General features: G+C 36.3%; 1 protein-coding gene across 1 annotated transcript in view; it reads right to left on the bottom strand.

Moving 5' to 3' along the window:
- CDK17 (cyclin dependent kinase 17) overlaps positions 1 to 15,571 on the bottom strand; it is an 80,012-nt gene that overhangs the window by 20,712 nt on the left and 43,729 nt on the right. Inside the window, exons 4-6 of the mRNA XM_054719380.1 lie at positions 13,946 to 14,079; positions 11,908 to 12,033; positions 857 to 913 (exon numbers count right to left, since the gene is read on the bottom strand). Coding sequence (XP_054575355.1) covers positions 857 to 913; positions 11,908 to 12,033; positions 13,946 to 14,079 — 317 coding nt within the window. The remainder of the gene's footprint in view (positions 1 to 856; positions 914 to 11,907; positions 12,034 to 13,945; positions 14,080 to 15,571) is intronic.

The raw sequence follows: 15,571 nt of genomic DNA on the forward strand, positions 1-15,571 counted from the left end.
CAGGGGCAGGCTAGAAGGGAACATATGTAATACTTTCAACAATAAAGATAAAAAAAATACAACCGCAATTGCATTCTACAGGAGATTTCCTCTATGATTGCCAGGATAGCCCTCAAACTCTCTCAAGGATTCCCTGTTAACTAAAACTTATTTTCTTTATCTTCTCTCACTCTGGGAGGGAGACCATTTCAAAATTAGTAGTAGTAGCAGCAAGTTCAAGAAAACCCAGGTCTTATCCTTTTGCACTCGGATGTAGAGTGTAACGGTTATTGAATGTATCAATAATTTGAAGTATTAAAAAATCCAAATAAATAAGTTTGTGTGAAAAGAAACTCCAGTTTTTTATTCTACTGCCACGCTTTGTAAAATCTGGGGTATTTAAAAAATTAAATCCCGAGTAGAACAAAGGAATCGAGAAAAAAAGCGAGTGCAAAGGGTTATTAGCCAAGAATTTCTTTCTGTGACAAGTATCTTTAAGATAGTATTTTGATTTTTCACAGGTTTGAACTCATGTAATTCCCGTATGACAGGACAGGTAGCAGACTGTCAGGGAGCTAACTAACAAATAGATATCTAATTAACAAATTGCTACCAAGGAAGCTCAATATTTTGTGCTTCAATAAAGATTACAAGATGATAGAAAATACTTTTTTCCCCCCTCAAACTAATAGGGTAATTTCAAGAATTTAAGGATTTTTTCTTTCTAAAATTCTGCCGTCTTTTCAGAACAAGATAAGAACTTTTTCACAATAATGCTTACATTTTTTTTCCAGGTTGGAAAAAACTACAGACTAATAGAGAAGTTTAGGTGATAAACAATAAAAAAAAGTCTTACATTTTTAAAGTATTTACTTACCTCTCCAAGCTTCTCCAATTTGATGTAGGTTTCCATTTTCCCAAACCCAATTTCTGACTGAAAGCAAACAATCATATAGTTAGTATTCTTAAAATTTCAATTAATCTCTTCCTCAATTTCTGAAATTCTCCTGCTTTAAAGTGTCTTGGAATAGAAAAAATTGATTATAATTAAATTGTTGAACATCTGTCAAGTTTTGCAACATACCTGATTTTTAGAATATTCAAAGGCTCAAAAACATCAAAGTTCACAATTAAAATTATAAACCCATCTTTTATACAGATTAGTTAACATTCTACTATTTTAAGACCAAGATTTTAAGTTACCAAAGAATTTTATAAAAACACGATTTTTTAAAACAAAACTACTAAATAAATAATTTTTCTATATATTTTCCTTCACTAATCTTTGTGTTCCCTAGGAATGCCTTAGAGCAGTTGCTAGCGGTTCTCAACCTGTGGGTCGCGACAGGTTGAAAACCGTTGCTGTAGAGCCTAAGACAATCGGAAAACACAGATATTTACATTACGATTCATTAACAGTAGCAAAATTACAGTTATGAAGTAGCAACGAAAATAATTTTATGGTTGGGGGTCACCACAACATGAGGAACTGTATTAAAGGGTCACGGCATTAGAAAGGTTGAGAACCACTGCCTTAAGAGCAACAAAATATTATTTGTCTCAGTTTTTCCAACCAAAATATAATGAAAAAGACAACTGCAAGTTACAACCTATTATGGATCAGGAAATGGCTGACACAGAAGAAGCAATTTAAGTCCAAAGCTGGCAAAAAAAAAAAAAAAAAAGGCTTTAAAAAGTGAGTTCTCAAACTCATTGCTTTTAAACCTTGAACTTGTCTATTTTGTATGGAATCAAAAAATGAGATAAATGGAATGCACTGAAATATGTAATGGAAACTCAATATTTAAAAACAAAACAAAAAGTCTTCAACACAAAAGGTCTAGGAAAAAATAAAGAGATGGAAATTTAGGTATTAAGAGAACAAAAATAGGAAAAAAGTTAACAAGCAGAAGAAAATAAGAATTTTCTCAAAATTATTTTCTAGTACCCTTGTAGATAATGAAAAAGACAACAATAATTTAAAAAAAGACAGGCTTCTTAATCCTTAAATAGACAGTAAAAGGATATAATATTCTTTTATATGTAATCTCAGCAGTAAAAAGTGTAACAATTACATTGGATCATTAAAGAGTATGTTTTAGTCAAATTCTGGAGGTTCAAATATGCAATTTCTTACGGAGGTGTTAAATAAAATCTGACAAGCAGATTTTTAACATCACTCACCACACTTTGAATATGATAAACTGCCTAAAGTTGAATGACCAAAAGTAGCAGAGGCAGCTCAAAGGAACTGTTTTTATATATATACTAGAAGCCCGATGCACGAAAGTTCGTGCAAGAATAGGCCTTCCTTCCCCTGGCTGCCAGCACCAGCTTCCTTCCAGCACCCAGGACCCGGTCTGCTTTGCTCCAGCTGCTGCCAGGCACCCGGGACCTGGGCTGCTTCACTCCAGCTGCCACCACCACCCACTGGGGGAGTACTCTGAGCCGTGCCTCAGCTGCTCAGAGCATGCCCCCACCCCTGGTGTATGTCCACTGGGGTGGGGGTGTGCTCCAAGCCATGCCTCGGTGGCTCAGAGCATGCCCCCACCCCTGGTGTGTGTCCGCTGGGGCTGGGGGCGGCATGCAGTCCCCTCCTGCCCATCTGTGCGTGCAGCTCCTCCTGAGCCGGTCGTGATGCCCAGCTAATTTGCATATTACCTGTATGTATGTATGTGTGTGTGTGTGTATATATATATATATATATATTTTTTACAATGATATATAAAAAGTTAAAAAGACACAAGGAAAACTGTGTGTCCAACAGTACTTAATTCTATTTTGATAAACTAATAAAAACTTTGGTCAGAGAAAGTATCGTTGAATGGAAAATTGCTTCTCTTTGCACTCTTTAAGACCTAAATATAGTATTTCCAAAAAAAAATTTAACTAAAAAGTGAAGTTTTGGAACCATCATAAACCATCCATCAATGTACTATCTTGTATATGCCTCAGAGATATTAAGTCCTTGTTTTCTATTAACAACTATGCAAAATAATAAAATAAAACAGACAACACTTTCCAAATACAAATGGAGTTTTTTAACTTTAATATGGAAAATGTGGCAAACAACACCTGGTACATAAAAGCCTGATTCTTAACAACCTTTATTTTATGTATGATTTTTTACAACATATTTACATGTGATCTACACTAATAAGAGAGAAATATGCAAATTGACTGTCACTTCATGACACCCACCAGCCAATCAGGAGTGACTATGCAAATTAACCTGACAAAGATGGCAGCAGCCCTGCCCCCTAGCCGCTCCGGGACTCTGGGCAGCACGCATGCAGGTGCAGAGTGGCCGGGCGGGGCAGGACGCCTGCTATGAGGGGGAGGGCAGGGGGTGGAAGGAGCTACAGGAGCAGCACTCTGGCTAGAGCGAAGACTGAAGGCTCCAGCCAGAGCGCCAAGGTAGAAGGCAGCGGCCAGAGCGAAGGCCTGGGTCCTGGGTGCTGGAGGAAAACTGGTGCTGGTAGCCAGGGGAAGGAAGGCCTATTGCACAAATCTTCGTGCAACAGGCCTCTAGTCTTAAAATAATTAAAAAAAAAAAAAAAGACTAATTGCCAAGGTCACACAAACTGATAAAACATGTTTACTTTCTTATACATATTTCTGGAATTCAGATTCTTAAATTCACAAATATGAATTTTAACTCTTGTCAAATATTTTATAAAGAAAAAAACGATATTGAGAATAAATGGAAACTATTATGAACAAAACAATAAATGTCCCTGAAAAAAATAAAATATCATCATCTAAAACAATGAGAAGCATCTAGAAAAAATATGACTGCGAGGTAGGAACTCTTTCTTATCAGGAGTTGGAATACTATTTTCTTATTCATTCTTAAGTGAATAAATAGTAGCACACTCTTAAAACATCAAATATACTTTGGTCCAGGGGTGGCTATGACAAAATGCTGAGGTTTGGTTTTAAGCAGATGTGTTACACAGACCACAAATTCAAGACCGTAAGATAAAAATATTATAGATATTACTGTTATATAAAGTATATAAGGAGTAAACTGTAAGGCAGTGATGGCGAACCTATGACACACGTGTCAGCACTGACACGCGTAGCCATTTCTGATGACACACAGCCGCTGAGGCGGCCGCATGCCGAGGATGAAACATTTGCTGCTCCTGAGGATGAAACATTTGTGAAATAATGTTTTTTCCTCAAAGTGACACACTACCCGAGTTATGCTCAGGTTTTTGGCGAAGTTTGACACACCAAGCTCAAAAGGTTGCCCATCACTGTTGTAAGGGGTGCATCAAAAATTAACACAGCAAAGAGTAATTGTTCAAAGGATGAAATTTAGTGAGATCATTAATATATGCTGAAAGTCTGCTTTTAAAAAAGTAAGTATTGTACTATCATTTATAGAGCTAAATTTAAATTTTAATAATTGATCTATAAACAGCATAACTGAATTTCACCCATGCAGGCAGCCAGAAAATTCAGAAAAAAGGCAGTTTACCAATAAATTGTCAGAAACAAATTCAAAGAGTAAAGCATACCTACTTCATCACCTATTTTAATAATTTCAAACACTTACAATTTTAAAGTTATATTCAAGTATTACTTACTGAATCTTTAAATGGAATTTTTAGAAAGTTTTGCTTGCATATTTATCTGCTGAACATGACAAGATTAACAACTGATATAATGACTAGCTTGTTGACATGCTCTCCTACAGAAATTATTCAGAGGACAGAGGACAAAGCTCATTTATTCAACATTCACTAAGCACATTGCTAGGTACTGAGGATACAGTGAAGAAGACAAGTGTGACTCCTGTTTTTATGAGCTCCATCTTAGATTACTTTAGAATATTTTAAATATTTTATAAAGTCAGAAATAGGTAAAGGAACCGAACAAGCTTTTGCATTTTAATATAAAACCCCTTTAATTCTGCTTTCTAAAGAAATGAAGATAATTTTTTTTATACCTAATTATTCCAAGAGAATACTTAGCTTTTTGGCAGCTCCAAGCAAATTCCTGGTCAGATAGCTCTTACCAGAGTGAACACATTAAAAAAAATCCAAAATAAATTATAATTTATAATAGCCTTTTTATAATTCAGTATAACTTTTAAGTGGCATTGAGCATTATGGGAGACTTCTGATTACTTTGGCTCTGTAATCACTGTGTCACAATTATAAAGATGTATTAACATGCTGTCAATGCGGCTCTAACTGAACTTCCAAACAAATGGAAGTATGTGCAAAAGTTCAATAGCTGCCATTCTAAAAGTGAATGTGCATATTAGAAACACAAAGGGAGCTTTTCTCAAACAATCTCAATTCCCTCCCATGAGAATTACTGTTACTGTCAGAAATGTGTTCTTAGATATGAGGGGGGCTGAAGAGATTGAGAACCTCTATTCTACTGGATCATTTTGTCTTAAAAAATTGCCATTACCATCATCATGACACTATCTTAATCCTGTAAATAATATGCCAAAGTTAAATTAAGTTGTGGGCAGACTTTGAAGCTCATTTTAATACCCCATAATACATAAGGTGTCCCTCCCCAAAATGTATACACACACTTGGAATAATTATTCAAAAGCAATGTTTATTAAAATATATTTCATTTTCAAAATTAAGTTAACAGCTGTTAAAGTGTGTATACATTATTTGGGACACCCTTTCTGAAAGACAACAGGACTTGACATCCTATTTTCTCACCTACACTTAGAAACATATTATCTATATCAGTAAAGCCATGAATGAGGAACCCAACACTCATTGCTTAGGAAGAAACAGATTCTTAAAATGTGTATAGCCTATAATTCCAATGCAATGACAAGTGTTCATATAAACATTTTCAGTCTATGGAATTTGTACTTCGTAGTCTCACAAGCTTCCACTGGGTATGTCATCACTGTAATTCAAGAATGCTCAAATGAATCTTGACTACCTGCAGGTGGGCTTTCCCACTAATCTAATATTCCTTTTATTATCAAACCCTAGGGGCCCGGTACATGAGAGACTGACTGATCAGTTGCTTTCCATATGTGCCTGGACTGGGGATAGAACCCAAAACCTAGATATATGCTCTGACTGGGAATTGAACTCAGAACCTTTTTGATGCTCCAACCAATGGAGCCACCTAGCCAGGACCGCTATAGTATCTTTTAAGTTTTTCTGTAAATTTGAAAACTATTATAAAATTAAAATTTATTTAAATAAAAAGTCAGGGGGAAGGAGGGGGTGAAGGGTAGGTGGGGAGAGATTAACCAAAGAACTTATACGCATATATGCAAACCCATGAGCACAGACAACAGTGTGGTGAAGGCCTGGAGTAAGCGTGTGAGGGGGGAGGAGGATCAATGGGGAAAAAAGGAGACATCTGTAATATTTTCAATAAATACACATTTCTTTAAAAAATGAGAAGGATTCAGCTAAGAAGACCGAATATAAATGAATGTATAGGGATAATAAATATCCTAAGCTTCCTAAGGAGATGGGATAGGAAGATCAATTCCTCAATATTACAAGGAAAGAAAAGAATGAGTACAGATGTAGGTAGATTTGTACATTTGTTACTAAAGAAATAATGGCTTCTTTCTTCCTTATCAAGTAGGAGAAGAGACTGTCTGCTTAGAGGGAGAAGGGAAGAGTTAACCAGAGAAAGACAGTAAGTAGGGTGGCCACACAGTACTTTTAAGGTTGACAATCATCCTACCTAATAAAAGAGTAATATGCAAATTGACCCTAACTCTGCTACACCCACCAGTCACGCCCACTAGCCACGCCCATCAGCCAATCAGGAGCAAATATGCAAATAAACCCAACCAATATGGCTACAGCCACAGAGAGCAGGAAGGAGGCTTGGGTTTCCCCGGTAACAAAGGAAGCCAAGCTTTCCACATGCTGTTGCAGGTCTAAGCCTCCACTCAAGGCTACAAAGCTTCAATTATAGAAGGTAACCAATCCAAACAGAAATGGCGGCAGCCACTGAGCTGATAAGAGCGGGAGGCTTGCGTTTCCCCCGGCCATGGAGGAAGCAAAGCTTCTGCAGCCCTGGCTGGCCTAGGCCTCCGCTTAAGGCTACTAAGTTTCAATTATATAAGAACACAAACCCCAAAAGAAATGGCTGCCGGCCACGGAGCGAGCAGGAGGCTTGGCTCTGCTCCAGGCTACAAAGTTTCAATTGTAGAAGATAAATAAATTCCAGATACCAGGGCCTCTGCTTGGGTCGCCAGGGGGCATGGCCGGCCTGCAAACCACCACAGGCCCTTCACCCAGGCCGCCCCACACCCCAAGGGAACCCCCACCTTGATCCGGGATACCCTTCAGGGCAAACCAGCTGGCCCCCACCCGTGCACCAGGCCTCTATCCTATCTAATAAAAGAGTAATATGCAGATTGACCATCACTCCAACACACAATATGGCTGCCCCCGTGTGGTCAAAGATCCTGCCCCCATGTGGACACAAGATGGCCACCACAAGATGGCCAGCAGGGGAGGGCAGTTGTGGGCGATCAGGCCAGCAGGGGAGGGTAGTTGGGAGGGACCAGGCCTGCAAGGGAGGACAGTTTGGGGCAATCAAGCCTGCAGGGGAGGGCAGTTAGGGTTGACCAGGCCAGCAGAGGAGGGAAGTTAGGGGTGACCGGGCCTGTAGGGAAGGGCAGTTGGGTGGGACCCAGACCTGCAGGGGAAAGCAGTTGGGAGGGACCAGGCCTGCAAGGGAGGGCAGTTAGGGGTGACCAGGCCAGCAGGGGAGGGCAGTTAGGGGCAAACACGCTGGCAGGGGAGCAGTTAGGCATCAATCAGGCTGGCAGGGGAGTGGTTAAGGGGTGATTAGGCTGGCAGGCAGAAGCGGTTAGGGGCAATCAGGAAGGCAGGCAGGCAAGCAGTTGGGAGCCAGCAGTCCTGGATTGTGAGAGGGATGATCCGACTGCCCGTTTAGGATTGTGAGAGGGATGTCCGACTGCCCACCAGGATCGGGCCTATACGGGCAGTAGGACATCCCTCGAAGGGTCCCAGATTGGAGAGGGTGCAGGTTGGCCAGAGGGATAACCACCAACCCTCCCCCCAATTTCGTGCACCAGGCCTCTAGTCTATAATAAAAGCATAATATGCTAATTAGACCAGACGTCCTTCGGTCCTTCGGACATCCTACCGGACAAAGCCAGGGCTGTGAGGAAAGCCCAGGTCCTGAGTGCCTGCCCGTGGCAGGAGGGAAGTCCGGGTCCCAGGTGCCTGGGAAGCTGGTGCCAGCAGCCAGGGGAAGGAAGGCCTATTCTTGCATGAATTTCGTGAATCGGGCCTCCAGTAAATTTATAAAAGAACCAATAAGCCTTATTTATGTCTTTTCTCCAACAGAAAAGTATTCTGTGACTTGTTCCTTAATTCCTATCCAAAGGATTTATATTATTTTTACTAGTCTATTTATTATATATTGAAAACATAAAATTTTATATTTTTAGAAAGACAAAACTAAAATTTTATATTTTATCTTGAAAAAAATATTTTTTAGATAAAGTATATATTATCCATAAAAACATAAGCTCTAACACATGTGAAGAATATTTTTCTTTTTTCCATATCCTTTCCATTTCTCTCTAACTGGCTCCTTCATACATAAACTTAGGTTATTGAAGAATAAATTTCTAATATATTTCTAAAGAAACCACATTTTTGTAAGTTAGGTGAATAATGAAAGGGATACATTGATAGAAATAAAAACACAGCTGGCATGATTAATCTGAAATCTATAAGCCATTTCAGATAAAAAACCAAGAGAGGTGGGTAGGAACACCCAATCACAATAAAAACTAAAGTCACTTGTAACATTCATTAGAGGGCACTGTTTTCCTTAATTTCACGTAGACCAAAAAAGACAGCTTTAAAAATGATAGCTTTAAAAATCACATGGTGATTGAATCATAATTTTAGTCCCAATATGAACATTTAATAACTTCAAAATGTATCATAAGTACCAATCTTGGATAAAAATTGATAGCCAAAGAACACTTTTAACCAATAATCAAATGACAAAGTTGTATACACATTGATTGGTTACTTCCTGCACGAGGCCCAATAAATCAAACTGGATCCAGCCTATCTTTTCAAGCCCTATTTTTTAATATTAATACACATTTACCCTTCATATCAGTTATAATGATACCTACACTTATACCTATGGTGGGTTTGTTTTTTAATCCTCACTCGAGGACATGTTTAGAGAGAGGAAGGGAAAGAGGGGAGAGGGAAAGAGAGAGAAACATCGATATGAGAGAGAAATTTGAACTGATTGCCTTCTGTACCCTCTTTGATCTGCCCTTATATATTATATATATTAATATATAATATATAAGGGCAGATCAAACCTGCCCTTACTGGGAATCGAACTGGCATCCTTTAGGTGAATGAAATGATGCTCAACCAACTGAGGCACTCTGGCCAGGCTATACCACTGTTTTGTTTTTTGTTTTTTTTAAATATATTTTATTGATTTTTTACAGAGAGGAAGGGAGAGGGATAGAGAGCTAGAAACATCGATGAGAGAGAAACATCGACCAGCTGCCTCCTGCACACCCCCCACCGGGGATGTGCCTGCAACCAATGTACATGCCCTTGACCGGAATCGAACCTGGGACCTTTCAGTCCGCAGGCCGACGCTCTATCCACTGAGCCAAACCGGTTTCGGCCCACTGGGTTTTTTAATACGTGAAGTTTCCTCTGCTTAGAACACTCTTCTACCCATTGTCAACCTGACAAATTCCTACCCATCCTTCTAGAGCCACTATCTCCTCTGTAAGTCCATGATGTACAAGGACATTTTATTTGCTATATTTCGTTGTCTCGTAGCACTTTATTATTACTTTTTAAATTTATTTTTATTGATTTCAGAAGGGAAGGGGAAAGGAAGACAGAAACATCAATGATGAGAGAGAATCAGTGATTGGCTGCTTCCTGCACGCCCCCTACTGGGGATCGAGCAGCAACGTGGGCATGTGCCCTTGACCAAAACTGAACCTGGGACCCTTCAGTCTGCAGGCCAGCACTCTATCCACTGAGCAAACCAGCTAGGGCTCTCACGGCACTCAATATGTACCTCTTCTATAGGACTACAACCATCCAAAAGAAATCCTCATATATACAATCACCTGAATTTATGTCAAAGATGACACTGCCTGAAATTTCAATAAACAGTATTGGGTCAATTGCTACATGCTAGAAGATATTTGCAAGACATAACTGACAAAGGTCCTTTATACAGAATGCATAAAAAATTCCCATAAATCAGTAAGAAAAAGGCAGAAAATCCAATAGAAGAGAGACAATAGACCTAAGCAGTTAATTCACAAGAGAGTATCTAAATGCCCAATAAACATCAAGAAACATTATAAAGTGTTCAACTAGCTGTATACCTGAAACTAATAAATAGAAAAATTAACCCTCCTCCCAGAAATCTAATTAAAAGAAAAAAATTTTAAAGTGTTCAGCTTAGTTTATGGGAAATTGAAAAATAAAACCACAAGGTAACTCTCATCAGAAAGTCAAAAAATTTTTAAAAAGGGACCATATCAAAAATAGGCAAGGAGAGCAACTAGAACTATCAAATACTGAAAGTATAAACTGATAGCCAAAGAACACTTTGGAAACTGTTTTGACAGTATCTAGGCAAGCTGAACATATGCACATAATCTTATCCAACAATTGCACTACTAGATATGCACCCAAAAGAAATGCTTACATACGTTAACCAAAACACAAGTACAGAAAGGGTGACAGATGCTCTGTTTGGTAAGCTCAAAACTAAAACAACCCAAATGTAAGTGTCCATCAACAGGAGACTGAATAAAGTATAATATATTTACACAATAGAATAACATGTGACAATAAGAACAAATGAACTATAATTATATGCAACAACCTAGATAAAACACAAGCATACACTGAGCCAAAGAAGCCAACCACAAAAAGAATATATATTGTGTAATATATGTAAAAATCTTGTATAAATACACATTTATATATTTGAATTAAATATGGTTTAATAATTTATATATTTTTAATTAAAGTTCAAGTCTAAATAAGAATAATCAGAAAAGGAATATCAAAAGCATTTTAAAAATAAATAAGAACAGGCATACAAATGAGGATTTTAAGTCTTTCCAGATATTAAAATATACTATAAATACAATATAATCAAAACAGTAGAAAACATAAGGGCAAAATTAATCTTTAGCATTACAAGGCAGGGATAATGGCTAAAGTTGAGGAAGTGGGTTTCAAAAGTAAACACAGAGGTGGCAGGAGGGGGTTTCTGGATTTCTGAAATTTTATCAATCTGGGTACTGGTTATATAGGTATGTTAACTCAGCAAAAATGCATTGAGCTATACAATTATGGTTTATGCACTTTTCTGTATATCTAATACATACCTATATATATAAAAGCCTAAGCGACTATTACGACCAATCGGACAACCAACCAGTACCTATGATGCACACTGATCACCAGGAGGCAGACGCTCAACACAGGAGCTGCCCCCTGGTGGTCAGTGCACTCCCACAACCAACCTACCCCCCAACTTCCCGTGGTCCCTCCCCTGGGCCAGGCAGCCCTGATGGGCCCCAATCGGCCAGAAGGGACCCCACCAGTGCATGAATTCGTGCACCGGGCCTCTAGTCAATATATATTTATGTATCTAATACATATTCTGTACATCTAGCAGATGTCAATAAAATTTACCAAAAATAAAATAGAACATAGCTTAAACCCTATTTCTAATATGCATCTTTAAACCCTTAAGAATGGAAAACAATAAAATCCAGAAGGAAATGTAATAACATTTAGCTATTCAAAAACTAAATATAAGAATTAATATAAAATGTTTACACCCAAAAAAATAAAACAAAGCACATCTAATGGTGTAAGTTATAGGAGATTAAAAACTTACTAAGGAAGCTCTACGAGATCTTCGGCTCATCGGTTGGTCAAATGGTGGACTGTTTATCTGAAACTTTTCAAGATATCCATCAGGTATTCTGATATCTGCAGGCAGTGATAACCGTTTATTTAAATCCTAAAAAAAAAAAATAAAAATAAATGTTTTTGAAGGTAACTACAAACAGAAAAGATAAGGGCATTTGGCTTTTGGGTTCATGGGCTACAATATATTATTTCTTAGTGATATGTAACTGTGAAGTTTTATTATAGTTACAAAGTTATCTGTATTGATTATATATAATATACTGAATGCAAGCATATTTATTCTAAGCAAAAGTATACAATGCAGTTTTATAGAAATGGTACTCTGTAACCCAGCTATTTCTGAACTCTTTTCAAAATGGAATTTACCTTGACATTCTTATATCATATAGTAGGAATAGGTAAAGGGTACCACAAAATGTGATTGGTTTAAATGAACTAACCAAGTACATACTGTATGACTGTATACAACAAAGATACAACTGAAATTTTTTATTATTGCTATATCAATGGACAGAAATAAGCAAAAGGCGTTTCTATTTCGTTTAATTATAGAATATGAACTGGAAAAAACACGAAAGGAAATCCTGCTTATATTATCACATCAACTAACATAAATCCTACAAAAACAAATCCCTATTATTCATAATAGTAACAAAACCATGAAACAAAATTGAAATGTATAGAAACTGTATAAATATTTGAGATATATGACTTAAGTATAGAAATATACCATGTTTTCAAGTGATAAGATTAAATAATAAAGATAATAGCTCTCCATATTAGTTTCATATTTTACATAACCCCGAACAAATCATAGTAAGATTATTCTTGGAACAAAACATTTAAAATTTATCTAGAAGAATAAACAGAAATATGCAAAAACATTCTAAAATAAATCAGAGAATATGTATGTGAGGTGGGGAAATACTGAGAAAAGAAGTCTTTCCAAATACAAAATACACAATAAAAACAACATAATCAAGACTGTCACCTTTAAGAAAAAAGTATATATAGCTCACTGGAAGAATGAGAAAGTCTAATAAATAAAACTTTAAAATATAAAACAAAGAAAATCATATATCTATATGGTAAGTACAATCAGGAATACTATTTTTATTATTATTGTGACAAATTATACAGTGATATGAACAGTTATCAAGTTGACCTCAAGAGATAAAAATGTTAATTCATCATTTAGGAAACTGATATTGTTTTCCTTAACTGAATCAGAAGCAATCTTTATCAATGAAAATGCAATCAAAATATACCCTAATCATCATTATCTCCACTCAACAGCACCGAAAAAAGTTAACAATACTCATTTTAAAACATGCCCAATTTTTTTTAGAGAAAACTATTTTAATCTATAGTATTCTGAAATGATAACATTCATAATCAACTTCTGTCCTCAAGCTTATACATAACATTCACAAAGAAAAGGAAATGAGCTCTTCATTCTTCCACGTGGAGAAATAACTTATATGTGCTACAGAGATTAGTAAGTATAATGAACCATAGAGGAAACAATACTCATATTTATAGTGTAAGGCAAGAAGAAAGAATTGATGCTTATTTTATGTATGTATACCTTTTGAAATTTGAAATATTTATAAAATAAAATATAAAGTATACAGATGAATCTCGAAACTTAATTAAAATATTTTCCAAATAGAGTATTTTACTCATATATCATTCTGATTTCCAGAACTTCCAAAAATTCACATTTCCCTCACAGAGAACCTACACAGTGTTTTGAAGTGTTAAATATAATTAATGCATGCTTGCTTTGGGATAGTAGATAATTAGAAAAAAAGAAATAAAAAACTATTCTTCACTAATGCAAAGGAATAATTTTCTTTCAAGTTCCATTTGCCTTCATGAAAATTTTCAAATAGGCATTTAGACTGTTTGATATATACAAGTATATTTACATACATACCTACATACATACATATACACACACACACACTCACACACGCATATTTATAGTTATTAATGGTTACCTCCATTGAGATCCGTCTATGTATACGATTTCTAAGACAAACACCTGTAGGTGATTGGACTTCATCAGATGATGTCCCAGAAGCTTGGTCACTCTCACCATCTGATCCCATTTTTAGATTTTCATGAACAATATCTGTATTAGAACATGAAACATTTACTTTGTGAGAGGTATTATTACATAATTTATTACTATTATAGCAAGATGTAGATAGCCAACGCATAAAGAATCACAGCATAAAAAGTCGTATACATTCTGGTGTGCAGTTAATAGATTGAAACATAAATGTCTTAAAACACTAGTAAGCAGTCCTTTTATACTCTCAGATTATGAAAAATTAGGGAAAAATTAACATTCAAGATATTACCAAGGTTGAATAATAAAATTAGAGACTGGAAATAACAATGAGAATTATTGAAGTCAGTTCTCTCACTTTTCAAATCTGGGAACTGAGACCTTGAAAGATTAAATGACACAGCTTATAGGCAAGAACAGAAACCTGGTCTTTTGCTATTATTTAGTTTAGTATTCTTTCCATTAAAACAATGGGCCATTGGCTCCACAGCCAAATGAGTTAGTTCTTTATAGTTACTCTTCAAAACTATGCTCATGTGTCATCACTCAGTGAAGTTTTTTCTACTCTCAAAGACAGATGATTGCTATGCTCACAATGTACCTACTGCACTGAACAGCATTTTGTGGTTCATGTAATTTTACACCAAATTGTGGATGAGATCCTTGAGGGCAGGATTTGGTTTGTTCACTTTTGTATTCCAGGAATTAACAAAGTGCCTGGTACTTAGAAGGTGCTCAACAAATTCCAATGAATTAAATAATAACTAAAAATCAAGAAATGGACTAGATAACTGGGACTTTTTTGTTCTTTACAAATGAAATATTATATAAAAGAATATGCCAAACAAAAAACAGTATTTTATAATAAATTTGAACTTTCATAAACAATATTTGCTCATAAAAATATGAGAACTGCTTAACAAAAATTAAACGCAGGGATCTCATCCAGTCTTAGAATTCATACATTTTTACATGTTGCATTACATTCTTGAGAAAATGTATTCACACTAAAAAAAACCAGTTGCAAATGGCAATGGTTTTTTAAATAGAACAACATTTAATTTAAGAATACACTTCAAGTACAGAGATTTCTGGAAAAATTTTATACTGAGATCTGAACAAAAAATTAACTTGGCAGTAAAAGTCAATGTACTGGAGACTGACTCTTGATCTTATGATATCTAACATCTGAGGCAACTATTCTTCAAAATTTGAAAATCTCAAGAAAACTTTTAATAAAAATAATACTTTAAAATGTACAGCTTAGTTTGCATGAATGTATGCATAATATCCAGGAAGCAAAAACAGAGAACTGAAAACCCAAAGTTGTTATGCACAAATTGACTGTCACTTTCTTAAGAGGGGCTGCTGATCTTAGTTAAGAAGGTGCTTGGGGTTTAGCTGCCATGCTGGAATAAAAGATGAAGCCTTTGTATCCAAGCTGCAAGTGAGAGCTTCCTGCAGAAAGGCACAATACTCACAAAGTGCTACATCTTCAGTTAAGGGCAGTCTTAAAAAACAAATCTGTTCTACTGCACAAAGACTACAAAGG

Source organism: Eptesicus fuscus, chromosome 7 (assembly GCF_027574615.1).
Source record: "Eptesicus fuscus isolate TK198812 chromosome 7, DD_ASM_mEF_20220401, whole genome shotgun sequence".
Taxonomy (NCBI): domain Eukaryota; kingdom Metazoa; phylum Chordata; class Mammalia; order Chiroptera; family Vespertilionidae; genus Eptesicus; species Eptesicus fuscus.